Source organism: Artemia sp. Qi Xiang Cuo, chromosome 6 (assembly GCF_049724085.1).
Source record: "Artemia sp. Qi Xiang Cuo chromosome 6, ASM4972408v1, whole genome shotgun sequence".
NCBI classification, from domain to species: domain Eukaryota; kingdom Metazoa; phylum Arthropoda; class Branchiopoda; order Anostraca; family Artemiidae; genus Artemia; species Artemia sp. Qi Xiang Cuo.
The window spans coordinates 37,670,040-37,685,166 of NC_142799.1; the positions used below are offsets into that span (position 1 = coordinate 37,670,040).

Genomic DNA, 15,127 nt, shown 5'->3' on the forward strand with positions numbered 1-15,127 from the left:
TTTCCTCTCTGGCACGGAACTCTTTCCCGCCCTGTCGACTCCTGGCACGGAACTCTATTCCGCCCTGTCGACTATTTTCCTTTCTGGCACGGAACTCTTTTCCGCCCTGTCGACTTCTGGCACGCTCTTTTCCGCCCTGTCGACTATTTTCCATGGTACGAAACCTGCAGGGTTTTCGAGGTTCGGTGATCCACCGCCTACCTCTCTCTTCGCCCATGGGAGCTCAGACCTTCCTTTCCCAGGATCCTCTGAACCCGTTAACCGCTCAGACCTTCCTTTCTCAGGATCCTCTGTAACCTGTTAACCGCTGGTCCGTCGGTCGACCGTCGTCCGCCCCTTCACCAGCCTCATCTCTCTCGACACAACGCCTCATTACGTTGGTTCCTAATAAATTCTCAGTTTATCTGGTCCCTCGGTCAACCATAGTTCGCCCCTTCACCAGCCTTATCTCTCTCGACACAACGCCTCATTACGTCGGTTCCTAATAATAAATTTCTCGTCTCTCTTGATAATATACCTTTCTAGATCAATGCCTTATAAAAAAAATTCTCAGTTTCTCAGTCATAATTTTTTTTTTCCTAAAATTTCTACTTAAATTCCTAATATGATCCCTATATCCTGCACTAAAAAAAAATCTACCTATCCCCCTGGTCACGTTTTACGTCAGGCCAGTTCTGACGAAGTTCTTCATTCTGTCCTGTCCAACGAAATTCAGTATCTACGGTTGCTGAAAAAATTCCTGCTTTTCTTCACCAATTGCGTCTTCAATAACTTCAAAACGCTGCGCTATCTTATACTCTTCATAAAGGGAATTGTAAACATCCTGGTTTTCTAATAAGTATCTCTCAATATTTATCCGCCATACTAATATTAATCTGCCATACCCAGATCGATATGATTTTGTGGCAATCTCCACCCTCTTATATAACTGATACACTGTTTCATTGGATGATTGCCTCAATTCAGCTAAATCTTTGAATTTCTTTCCAGCTGTCTTTCCTGGTAAATATGCCTGCGTCATTTCCTTTTCAGGTTCCTCTGAATTTATAATATTGGAGGACTCTCTATCCTCAAAAAAAATTAAGTAATGGCCCTGTTACTCTAATCGGTACTGCATTTATCACCTGCGAGTTTGACCAGCCTAGCAATGTTTTTACCCTTCTCAATTGGCTAAAAAAGGTTTTATAAATTTTGCATTTTCAAGAACTGGAATATTTCCCAGGGGATCCATTACTGACCCAATTACTCTTTGATTCAAATTCTCCTTGTTCTTATCCTCAATTTGTTTATCTGTTATATCATCCTCAGAATTATCCCAAATATTTAAACTACTTCTTACCGTGGCATTTTCTTTGGCCATTAAATTACCCACAGTAGTCAAAAATTTTACAATTTAAGTGGGATTATAGTCCCGACTTGAAGAATCAAAATTCAAATTGATACTTAAACCTTTACTTCTTATTTCTTTGAAGAAGGATGAAGCAATATCTTTTTTAAATTCAGGATCTGAAGGATCTGAAATTGGAATCACGCTCATTTTAAACGAGAAAAAAAAAATATTAGTAAAACAAATTAATTAAGTCAACGGTCTAAAAACAAGGAAAAATCGTTATTCAACCTTCCTAACAGATTTCCTACTCGGGTGCGAACTTAAAATGCGTGACTTACTTTCGAAAATTGTCCTTCGAAGTTCTTCACTTTTTTTTTCAAAAACTGGAGTCTGGAACGGGAACCTTAAATTGGAGTGGGACCCTGGAACTGAACTGGAACCTGAAACTGAAGCTGGAACCTGGAACTGAAGCTGGAACCTAGAACTGAACTGGAACCTGGAACTGAAGCTGGAACTTAGAAATGAACTTAGACCTGGAACTGAAGCTGGAACCTCGAACTGAAGTAGATCTGAACTGGAACCTGGAACTGAAGTTGGAACGACGACACTGTAGGTGACGGGCCTCAAAATAAAATGTTTACTGCAATCTTGTAGGTGACGGGCCTCAAAATAAAATGTTTACTGCAATCCTGTCCGGCAAAAACTGTTGCCACCACTTTGTAAATTTTTTTTGTTTACTTCTCTCTGAATTGTCTATTTCTCTGTACAGTGAGACTTCTTCTTTTTAGGGCCTTATGGTAGCGTTGACCTATTATCTGGGTTCTATCGATGGAGGATACCTAGAGCCTCTAACCATCACATAGTCTGTGTTTAGAGTATAAAACGTTTATTTATACATATAATACAGTGAAGGTACATATGGCGGACAGATACAGAATTCGAACTGACTCAAATAATCTAAATTGGTAACTTATATTCAGATACACATCTGGGCATTTGACAGAACTGTTCCACCTTAATCTGTCAACTTCCAGGAATTACAGAAAATATTCAGAATTAATTTAGTTATCAAGGAAATGGGATTTTAACTAGGAATTGAACCTTTTGACATATACTTAGAATTTTAATTATTGGTTTTAACCAAGAAAAACCTATTTCCAAAGTTTACACACACACCCCTCCCCTGCTCTCAGAGATGGGGGAACGAAGGGCCTCTGAGCCTTCCCCTTGAGGCAGATTCCCGTTTATTTTCGATTCTGAGTATTTTTGGTTTTCCCTCCAAAATTGACCCCCTCCCTCTCCTGCCCCTCAGAAATGGAGGAACAAAGGGCCTCTGAGCCTTCCCCTTGAGGCAGATCTCCCCCCTTCCCCTGCCCTCAGAAATGAGGGAACGAAGGGCCTCTGAGCCTTCCCCTTGATGCAGATCTCGTTTATTTTTGAGTCTGAGTATTTTTGGTTTTCCCTCTGAAATTGATTCGCCCTCCCCCTCCCCTGCCCGCAGAAATGGGGGAACGAGGGGCTTCTGAGCTTTCCCCTTGAGGCAGATCTCATTTATTTTCGATTCTGAGTATTTTTTGTTTTAACTCCAAAATTGACTCCCCCTCCCCCTCTCCTACCCTCCCCTGCCCTCAGAAATGGGGGAACGAAGGGAACATTAGATCCTATTTTAAATTGACAATACTTTTCAAATGTTACTTTTGTATTATACAGACCACATCGGAGAAGTAAATCAAGGTCAAGTCACAATGTCATTCTATCGTTAATTTTCAGACATTTCTTGTTAGAACTTTATTTTCAACTAATTCATCCGGGGTTTTTCACAAGCAATTCGTACTATCCTCGCTCGTAATCGCTAATCACCTTAACCCTTTATTAAGTTATAGGCAATACTGGTTTAGAAAAAAAAACTAGAATAGTGACATAATTTCACTTTATCGACCCTCAAATTCCATTATGTGAGGGAGCTCTGAATCTCTTTGAAAAGGCGTAGAGCTTCTATAGAATAATGTAGAAATTGCTATGGCAGCAAGCAAAATGGTACCTCTTTCCCTACTCACAAGTGGGACAAATGAGGTTGTCTCTCTGATAAATCACAATGCATCCAAGCAACAGTAGAGATGTAGTTGGTTTGATAATGAAATCTTGCAAAATGAAATAATCAACTTACATATGCCCAGGTTAAAACAAATATCATTACATACAGGCCAAGAAAACATTATTCTGTTCGATAAAGTGCATGTATCTTTTCGTTTGCTAATCTAGCAGAAGCGCATTGACTCTTTCCAAAGTTCATTTCACTTTGATATTTATTTATAAGGTTCAAACTCGTTTGGGACTGATTGTCCGGAATGTCTTTATTTGAAGCATTTAAGTCTTGACTCTCTTTATAAATAGGATTCAGTCTATATTCCCCTTCTTCTCTATTCATACTATCCCACCCATGGTTTTTTTATTTCTATTATTTCCCTAAAACTTTGTAAAAGCCCATCACGATTATCAATTATTTTTGACTGATCAAATCATATGCTATTGTGTGGAAGGTCAAGCAAATGTTCTGCGACTGCTGAATCAAAGGTTTCTGGTTTTTATTACATTTAGAGAAGAATCTATTACATTTTTACGCTGTTGTAGTCTATTTTCTAAACTTCACTGTGTTCTGTCCATATAAAATTTGCCACAGGAACAAGGTTTTATATATATTCCGCTTTGTATGATTTTTGGCAGTACATTTTCAGCCAGGTTTGTTTTCCTAGTACTATCATTACAATGAACAAAACAGTTTTATTTACTAGAATATCCTTTTTTAGACCTTCCTCCTCCTTGGGAAATACAGTTTTTTTTATTAGTAGCGTTTGATCTAAATGACCGAGAATCAAGGGAAATTAAATATATTTTTACTAACATATTTGTGTTGATATTTGGTAATATTAGAAGCAGACAAAATATAAGGAATGTAATTATTTATTTCATAATTTTGAATATTATTATAATCTTGTTCAACTAAGATAGCTTCTTGACCTCTAAATAACTTCCTGCTCACTTATCTGATGGATATGTACTGTAATTCTACTTTCATTATTACTGTTTTGTTAAAAAAAAAAAAAAAAAAAAAAAAAAAAAAAAAAAAAAAAAATGCCCCTCGTAACTGTATTGGGGACAACACTCCTGATTTCGAAGTCGTGTTTTGGGGGAGGGGTCGAAGTCAGCGGCCTCTTTCTCAGTAACGGTAAAAGATAGAAATTCCAAAATTGTTTTCGGTGGGGATTGTGAAATGGAAAAGTCACAGGAACCGAGATATTTCAAAGAATGTGAAAAACATCACTTTTTTCCCTTTGACCTTTCTCTGAAATCTGTAATCGCGGATGCCCTACTATATTTAGGATTGGAGACAAATTTTAGGGTGTCGCAATAAAGACTTGTACGAGTTTATTGCTGACTATCTCAAATTCCAAGATTCTTACCTTGTTTTGGCTAAAATGACTGACTATACCTATACCATTGTCAAAAGAACTTTTTGTGAACCAAAATTTTTCTTTGTGGAGAAATTAGCAAGTCTTGAACTCCACATAATATTTTTTTTTTTTTTTCAATTTTATCGTCTCCGATATTATGAAGTAAATCATGTCTTCATATGTTTTATGTTCAGTGGTATTTTTTTAAAGGCTCCTGAGCTTAGTACTTTGTGTGGTTGCAGTTAATGCAAAGAGCTTGATTTCAACAAAAGAAGTTTGTAACACCCCGGAATGCGCTTTTGCTGGTAAGTGAGTTTTTTTTCTTGTGTTAGGGAAATCGGTTCTTCTGAATATTACAATTTACTAACTATAGCGCAAAATTGAAAAACAGACAAAACCTTTTGTAGTTATACTTTTCACTTAAAATCAGTAAGCAGGTCCTTGTCACCAAGCGCTTTATACCGTGCGTACTGTGCAAGGCCGTATCCAGAGGGGGGGGTGACCCCCCCCCGAAATGTTTGTCTGACGCGTAAAAAAGTAACAAAAATGGATATAAACAAACTTTTACGCATTTTTTTTTTTTTGTGTACGGGGTACACGAAAAAAAATCCTTGCGTAAAACACCCCCGAAAAAATCCTGGATACGGCCCTGGTCGTGTGATAATTTCTCCCTTATGCCAGGGCGATACTTAAACGTCCAAACTGGTCAGACTTATTCTACTCTGCATAATAGACGATTCAAAACTGTCAACAAACCTGAGTATGGACGTTTGACAGTCATTGAGATATAAAAAAGAACAGTCTAAATTCTGTAAAATTTTTGAGCTTGATTTTGCCGTTAACCGGAAGTCGCAGTTTTATGGATTCAAACGATGTTTCAATGGACGAATTGAATAAATAGCGAAAACTGGCAAGATTTTAACCTCTTGACGTTCTGTCTCTATGGGCAAAATTGCCTTTGAATTGTCGTGAAAGCCTGAACATCCGAAACTAAGGTGAGCTTAACCGCCATTTTTATCATGCGTGCCGCCCTGTATCTTCCTTGTAGTAATTTAGTATTACTCGTAATGCGTTACAATGTAGGTTTATTACATTGTCAATTTTAATAGTCTTTGTTCTTAGTACTAATCTGTTTTTATTAATAGTGCCTAGATTCATCTCTTTGTCCCAAACATTTATTTTAAATTCTCAAAAATTCTTTATACAGGCGTGGGAAAAAGTTTTTTGTTTTAATGGCAATCTAACCGTATAAGCTACAAGTTGAGAGTGGATATTATTCTATTATAAAATAATATATAGAGGGGGAGGGGGGTAACTTTGCTCAGAGACTAATCTTAAAACTTCCTTTCTTTCCAAGTTTTTAAATAGGCTTTTACACTTACAGTCATAAGTCTTTAGCTTAGAGAAACCCAATATACAAAAAAAAAAAATGTTCCTAGGAATGCACCCACATAAAATGGGCCCAAAATAGGGCCAAATTTCTTTTTGGGTCGGCTCAAAACTCATATCTCTTGAGTCTTTTTTATAAAGGGCTCATGGAGGAAATGCAGGAGGAAAAATAGCAGAAAACAATATCAGTTCCACCCAAACGATACCCGACAAAGAGGAATAAAAGGGCCAAAATACCTTTCCCCTGACCACTTCATATGAACGGGGGTCGTAGAAACTTGAGAGGGAGCTCATTTGACTCTAAATTAAAAGTTTTAGCGCCCTTTTTAGTGCTAAAAGTAATTGGAGGGTAAACAGTCTCCCTCCTTTGCCCTTTTTTGCTTTCCGGCTCCTCTAATCCCCTAATATTGGATAGACAATCCGAGGTGACATTTTTTTAGGACATTGAGTGTCTAGTAAGTTTGCCTCCAGAATCGACATCACCCCTAAAACCCCAGGGGCAATAACCCTTAGTCATGTAACATACCCATCGTTTGCAGATAGATTCTATTAGAAAAGGTGGCTATGTTTGGTCTTGGTTGTCTGTTCAGCTAGTAGCTCATAGGGACCATTTGCTAGACCAACGCTCTCAGTTTATTGTGCCTCGTATCTTAACATGTCATAATTCTCTATCAAGTTTATACTATAAAACATTTTTTTTAAGTGACAAACTGTATGGTATTTCATTTACCTATTGTGAGTACCATAGACATATAAGTTTATAATAGACTACATAGAAAGAATGTGTATTTGCGAATTTCTTGCACTGGAAACTTTGCTACCAGCAAGGAAGGGCTTCTAAGATGTTTGAAGCAGGCAAACCGGGTCATATTGTCTGGAATATGATGCCTGAATAAGCTCAAAGGTGGATTCGCTTAGATTGCTCTAAAAATTGTTAAAAAGTCTTCTTCTTATAGGTTACTCTTGTTTTGTAGAATTGATTGGAATTTAATCCATTTATTTAATCCATTGAATGTATTTAATTTGATTATTTTTTCTTCTATTCAGCAATTTTAATCTGCTATCTTTTAATTATAGATTAAATGGCTCGTTTGTCTTTCCCCCTCATCTACAGACCAAGGAGCCTTGTGTGTTCATTGTGCGTTTATTTTGTTATGAATAGATTTTATTTCTAATATCAACACTGGTTGTCATCATTTTTGTCAGATTCCTTGTAGCTGTTCACCTACTAGCGTATTGCAAAACCTTTCATATAGTATCTGGTATTTATTCCAGTAATAAATCAATGGTAAACACATAATAAATATTTTGTTTAATTTTGTATTTACTGTACTTGACTTACGTCCCGTATGTCCTTTGTGGCTGCATTGGGACTTCTTCTCTTCTAAGTAGACGATGAATTTCCCTCTGTCTTCCCTGTATTTCTCTGTGCTTGGCGCTAGATGTAGTAGCTGGGGGAGGCTATGGGCCGGGAAGTTGTCGGCCCATCTCTTATGAGGTCTTCACAGGGTGCGTGTGGCATGAACCCGTCCTTCAAAGATAATTTTTTGTAGCTGGTTTGATGACATTCGCTGAATATGGCCAAACAAGTGGACTTCTTGGCTTTTGATCTGGTCCATGATGGTTCGGGGGCAACGGAGTAGTCTTTGAAGGCCTTCGTTTGAGAGTCTTGGAGACTCGGTCAACGTAGGTAATCCCCGCAACGCGTCTAAGGTATTTAGTTACACATACGGAAATTCTTTGCTCATCATCAGCTTTTATTGACCAAGTTCCGCTTAAGTGTAAGGCGATGGGGATCATGAAGGAGTTGAAGAGTCGTACCTTTAGAGAAGTTGACAAGGCCTTGCTTTTCTAAATTGGCAAGATGTCCTAGAAGCTGGCGCCAGCCAGGCCAAGTTTCCGCTTGATTGCTGTTGAACAGTCGTTGTCAAAAGTTAGGAGCCTCCCTAAATAGACAAAGGAGTTAACATTTTTTGCTGGCTCCCCTTTTATTGTCAGCTGCACAGCTCTTGTAGCAGGGTCTCTAGACACCTGCATAACCGTAGGGTTTGGCTGCATTAATTGCCATCCCAAAAGCCTCAGTTCTTGACACTAGTTCATCGGTATCAGCTTAGAGTAGATGCTCTTAGCTTTTGATTTTCTCGATGTCATCTGCATACGTCAGTTTATCGATTAACTTCCCTCCAATCTCTGCACCGTGTACATTTTTTGCAAGTGATAGCGCTGCGTTGAGGAACGGGTTAAAAAGGTGGGGTGACAAGAAGCAACATTGGGGAACACCCGCTGATGTTAGGAAATCTTCTGCCTGTTCTGTCAGTCAGTACTTTTATTGAATTTAGTCAGTTTTTCTCAAAGTGCACTTACTTTTTCTGGCTTCGCAACCAGGTATAGCTACTAATTCCGGGCACCCAGAAGATTTCGAACCATAATCACCCAGTTTGGAACAGCCTTTTCCAGGTCCACTGAACTATAGCGAGTATCTATACCGTTTTTTAAGGGAGCTTGTAAAAGTCTCAAGCCAGATCAAAGCCATTTTAACTGCGTTCTACCGGTTTTAGTTGAACGACATGGGACTTGCCGTTCCATCAGGCTATGTTTTGAAGCGATGAGATATTCTCTTAAGTAAATCGGCCAAACATAATCTAACGTGACGTAAATTGACCTGACGTATCGGCTTAACATTAGACTTAGCATTAACATAGCTTAGACTTAACATTGCAGCGTAGGTTTCCTTAGGTAGCAGACCTTGTCAATCAGTCTCAAAATGTGCAACGTGTCTTCTATTGTGTGTTCATATAATCAAAATGTTTTGCATTTTTCGAATTTGCCCCCTCACCCGTGCAAAAAACTCTTCTTTAGATTGAATCACTAAAGTTTTGCTTCTTGAATTCTTGCTCTAATTTAAACAAATTAATTTATGTAAACTAATTGTTACTAAACTAATTTGTTATAATTTAACTAATGTAACTAAACAAAGTTACAATATAATTTACAAACTTGTGTAACTTGTAACTTGTAATTTACATAACTGACGTTACTTGTAGTTAGAATATAACTTACAAAACAAAATAATTAAACTAATTAAATTAATTTAACCTAGCCGTAAACTAATTTACAGGAAATTGTGAACAAAAACTTACTCAAAGCAAAATTACTTATATTAATACGGTAGTATGAGCTACTTAGAAATTAATGTAAAAGATTAAAACGTCAAAAAACTACTGGTAAACTTGACAACCCAGAAAATAAGTTTTTGAGAAACGGAAGTACCTTGTACCTACTTAAGACCCAATTTGCATAAACCTACAAGAGATACATAGAAAAACAATGATTAACAGGAAAATGCCAAAAACCAAATGGCTGAATTAGGACAAACGAGTGTTAGTGACAATTACTTCTGGCACAAGACTCTTTTGAAAGTAGTGATTTTCATTCAGAATCAACTGAACAGTAATTTGTAACTGCAAGAAGACAATTTTTTTTATTTTAATATCATTAAAAAACGAATGTCCCTCTATTATTCTTCTCCAATATCCTTGGAAATCTGATTTCCTTTTCCTACAATCAATTATATGTTACCTATTAACTATTATCACCAATTCCTTTCTAATGTATTTTTCTGCTTACGAAACTTTTTCATGAAGCAAATGAATTGATTGAGGCTATGGACCAGACAGCCGACCCATGTGTTGACTTTTTTCAGTATGCCTGTGGAGGTTGGATAGAGAAGAATCCTATCCCTGAGGAGAAGTCAAGATGGGGAAACTTTGATCTTCTGAGAAACGAGCTTAATGCCATTTTAAAAAGTAAGTTTTCTTTTCACTTCCAATATCTTGTCCTAATGGAAAGCAAGCCCTTTCACAACTTTCTGCGATCACCCGATTCGTAAGAAAAAGGAGGGGGGATTTGCGCCCACTCTTTGTTGAGTGGGTGCAAAAATCCTTTGACCATGACCATCTATTTTTGTGAATATTTTCATTTAACATTTTTTAAGCCCCTCGGCCGAAAATAATGTACTGCTGAAGGTTATTAAGGTTTTTATTCAAAAGATTTGTTTTCTGTTCTCATTATAGGAGGAACAAGCCAGGATTTTAGAAACCTGAGTCAATTAAGCTTCTATTTATTCCCAGATTGCATTAAAGAGGCAGAAACCTTTCATCAAATTAAGTACCCGGCAAAGGAGCATTTCCTAGGCAATAACTCACGTTGAATAAAGCAGTCCCTTTTTACCTGCGTTTTGCTTTTTAGTTTCTTATTTTCTTACTATCTTATTATCTTATTTACGTTCTTTTTTTCTTACTATTTTGTTGTTCGTTTTTTTTTTGTATTTTATGTTTATTTGATTATTATTGAGTTATAACCAAGCTGTAAATATATGTTTTGAAGGGCTAACGGGCTGTTCTAACAAATCGAATGCCTGCATTTAATAACACAATTTTTACTAATTCTCCTCTTTTGGAAATGAATAAATTGAAAAGACATTAAAAGTAATTCTTTGTTTTAGCTATTCTTGAAGCCCCAGTAGATGAAGCCGACCCTGTCCCAGTTAACCAAGCAAAGGAACTATATAATGCCTGTCTAGATTTTGGTGAGTATGGCCTTTAAAATGTAAACGAAAGAATTAAACTATCTACTTAAAAACGAAAGACGAATAACTTTTACAAAAACACGAGTATTTCAAGTTGACTGGTAGATTTTTCAATATTCTAAAGCAAAATAATTGTGCTGTCGTGAAAAAGTTAGTTAGTTCGACCCCTGTTTCTAAAGAATAAGGAATCAAATCTAAGAAAGTTACTTCATTTCTTATCTTTAATTTTGATTGAACATATCCACCAAAAAGTTTTCCAATTAACAGGTGTCACAAAAACAGACCATTTGGAATTTACGAAATTTCAAAATAGTTAATTCTTGCTTCTTCAACGTAATTAAAATTGCAGATGCTTCGTCATTTAAAGATTTATGTGGTATAATTGCCATTTTGGTTTTTAGAATTACAACCAAAAGGTAGGACACCAGAACTTTAACTTAGTACCACTTAAAGGACCCATAGTGAGGCTGTAACGACAGCCTGAAGAACCATCAAAGACCAATTACTACCCCCAAAGGTAAGGTTGATGTAGCTTCAGTGCTTGTCTATTAAAACTTTATTCACTTGTCTTCTAAGGAGTTTTCTCTTCTTTGACTTCCTTTTGTCAAGACAATTAGACAAAGAAGTTTACACACAACTCGCTCTGAGCATCTGAAGCAAAGAAATGCTATGCAAGAGTATTTCAACAAAAGCTCTCGTGGTGCACCCAGCATGGGCGCCCATAAGCTGAATTACAGGGGGGGGCAAACTTCGTCTAATTGCTACTTTTAATGCTATATAATAGAAATCTCAGAAAAAAAATATAAAAATAAGGCAGCATCATTTTGCCAGGGGGGGGCAAGAGCCCCCCCCCCATATGGGCGCCCATGGCACCCAGCTCCCTGAGGGTTCTATCCCGTCAATACTATTTATTGATTCTTTAAGGTGAAGGTACATATAACCCAGTGCGTCCATTTCTACTATATTTTAGAGTAGACTACTTTATTTTGAACGTTTCTTTTCTAATATTTTTAGACCTATTATAGTACTTTATTTCTACTTTAAACTTGGATTTTTCACTTTTTTCCTTGCCGAGCCCATGGATTTTTGTCATGGAAATAGGAATTTTGCATACAACTGCGGGATTTCGGGAAAAGCAATTGACAAACGTTCTTGTTTTTGTCGGACTTGGATAGACCCGCGAAATTTGAAACAAAATAACCAACGGGGAAGGACTGAAGGTTTGATTTTTGGAACTGGGTGACATCCATCAAGACGCCAAGTGGAGTGCTAAAGTTGACTAGCGCTCATCGTGTCATTTGGTTGATTTTTGGACTTCCATGGGTAAACTTTTAGGGATTTTGGTATTGAAAATAGGGATTTTTAGGGATTTTCAAGCAGCCTCTTAGGAATTGAAAAAATTTGAAGTGGAAACACTGGTAATATATCGTAAGAATCAATCAATTTTGTTAACATTCCTGTTCAAATAGTAAGAACGATAACATACTTACTTCCGGATTGTATCCTACTATAATTCTACTCTTTTTTTCGCACGTAAATACTTTATTCCCACATTAGTGGAATGGAAGCACTGATATAACTTAGTTATTAGATCGGTTTAAAGACTGGTGGCATGCTGAGTATGGGACATATTCTGGAGTTTTTCGTTTACAATTCCTGGATATCTCTGACTTTATTGTTTTGTAGATTGAGTGTTGTGTTATAGAAGTTGTTGCCTAGGATGCCAGTTGCTTGAGTTGGGAGTTGATTAAAAACCACACTATGCAGAGTAAATTTTAATGTAACGATTAAGAAATGAAAATTGAACATAAGTAAAGAACAAAAATCTTTATATTAGCACTCTGTGCGAAAGAGGGTGATTGTTTTCTGTCCCAGGTTCTTGTGTATATTTTTGTTCACAGACCTGAAAGTATCTTCCGTGGACTTTGTCTTTCAAAAATAATCAGATAAATCAGAGCACGAGACAGAAGTAGCCAAAAATTTAGGGTGAATCTTGTTATTCTTCTTGGTGATGTAGATAGGAAGCAGTTTTGAAGGCCCCTCCCCCCATCAAACTGGAGAGTTTAGGGTGAATTTCTTCCCCTTCCAAAAAAGGGTTTTTCTCCTTTCTAAATGAAATCCAGGCTATGACACTGCGGAGGTGAAAGATAAATGGAAAAATCAAATGGTCTTTTCAAAATTGGTAGGTTAGAGTGGAAGTCTGCGAGAGAATCACTGCTCCTGTCACCAACCTGGATCATCCAGATTCTCATTAATGAAAACCTGGAGGGGTCATAAGCTTGATGTGAGATCTATTACTCAGCTCTAAATAAAGTCTCTCCACAATATTTCAATAGATTAATAGATAGGTTGGATTATGCGTACTTTACACAACAGCGTTGGAATGGAAATAACAACCTTTATATGAACTATAGCAAACATATTTGAGACATCCTCTTATCCTTTTGATTTACTTTATTTTCGTAGTTATGCTCTTGAATTATCGTTTTGTTTAAAGAAAAATGTTTCGCCATGCATCATAACTGATAAGCAAAAAGCAGTTGTATATATTAGGACAAATAATGATTCTGAAGTCAAAATAAAAATGAAGTTCAAATCTGATAAAGGGATTTTCAAAATAAATAAAACATTTGAATGCTCAACATAATTAGGTCTTGTAAAAACTAGAGTGAAAATATTGCATAAGTTAATACACTCCTGATAAGTCCTAGGAAATTTATTGTCTCTTTTTGGCTGGAAGAAAATAACATAATTTCGTAATATACAAGGACTTGTACGAATTCAAAATACTATCGCTAAGGCTCGAGATTCAAAGAGTTTGAAACTTGGTCAAAGAATGAGGTCATTATCTAGGCCCCACTTTAAAATAAAATGAAAATTGATATCCAGGTTTACGAATACTTGCGATGGAATCCATTACCAAAAGTCCAAGGTTGTCAAAAGCGTTTATCTGCGATATAAAATAGTTCGTGGTAACGAACTGTAAGTAAGGAGTGACCCGGCTCAATGGTAACCGGTTGTTCCCTCCTCAACGCCGTGCTCTTTACGCTAAAGTTTGACTTTCTCACAACTCTATTTTTTTTAAACAATAAAAAAATTTAGCGTAAAGAGCGAGGCGTTGAGGAGAGGACAGCCCCTTTCATATACGGAATAATTTCTGTTCGTTTTAAGTTCTAATGTCGCTCCTTACTTTCAGTTTAAAAAAACTTGTTTTTTTTTTATTTAATCTCAGTTGAGGCTGAGAGAATTAAGCTGAAAATTTCAGGGCTATGTAGAGAGGGGTAGTTTGTTAATATTTTTTTATACTCAAGGTTGTATCACGATGGGGTTAGATCTGCAACCCATATATTTGTTTTTTTTCTCCGTGCTTATCAATCCCAAGCATTATAGTACAACTCTTAAAAAAAAAATGGTACACAATTTTGTCCCACATATAAATATACGCCAAAATCTGAATTCCTATAGATAAAAACCGAAAAGATTTAAAACATTATTTTCTTAACCAATTAAAAACGCTATCAATTAGACATGTCATTAAAAACGAACATAAATTAATTTTAAAGATGTTTTTTCCACAAAAGAAGTTTTTCAAATAAAAGTAAAGAGCTACCTTGAACCAAAGATGAGCATAATTAAATTCAAATAATTGTTCAATTGTAAAATTACCATAAAAAACTATCAATAAATAAATAAAACCAAAAACGAACATAAATTATAATAAGCAACCAAGTCAAACTCAAAACAAGCAAGAACTACCACAAAGAGACTAACGCCACCTGTGCCTTCTAAAGAGTAGAGCATAATTTGTACTTTAATAAAAACAAAATACTTTTCAAACTTTATCTCTTCGATAATAACTTAAATAAATCCGATATTATCAAGACTTTCAGCAATGAATATCAGTATATATTAAACTGTCAATCAACGTTAATTTGTTGTTTTCAGTAGTCTTGGTTACGATGGTGATTGCATTTTTTCTTCTTTTTTTCGATGTTATGAGAAATAAAAACACATAACTCGCAAAAAGATTTGTTTTCAGAAAAGTGCAAATTATGTTCTGGTCTTTAGAAGGCACAGTACTAGTAGTAGTCTTTGTACTAGTTCTAGACCATTTTGAGTTTAACTTATTCTCTATTGTAATTTCGGTTCGGTTTGGGCGTGGGTTTTATTTATTCATTGTTAGTTATGAATGGTAGTTTATTGCTAGAAACATTAACTGACTTTATTTCTTCTCATATTTGGTTCAATAGATCTCTTAAATTTCTTTGATGCCTGAGCCTAAAATGATGCCTGAGCCTAAGAAAGGAGGTCTGAGCCGTGCCAAGAAGGTAGAAGGACTGAGGAATAAGTAAAGAAAAGTATAAAATT

General features: G+C 36.3%; 1 protein-coding gene across 1 annotated transcript in view; it reads left to right on the forward strand.

Annotated features, from left to right (window-relative positions):
- Positions 1-15,127, forward strand: part of LOC148951192 (membrane metallo-endopeptidase-like 1) — a 130,355-nt gene that overhangs the window by 19,435 nt on the left and 95,793 nt on the right. Inside the window, exons 2-4 of the mRNA XM_089091022.1 lie at positions 4,993-5,087; positions 9,816-9,977; positions 10,676-10,759. Of these exons, the coding sequence (XP_088947148.1) occupies positions 4,993-5,087; positions 9,816-9,977; positions 10,676-10,759 (341 nt within the window). The remainder of the gene's footprint in view (positions 1-4,992; positions 5,088-9,815; positions 9,978-10,675; positions 10,760-15,127) is intronic.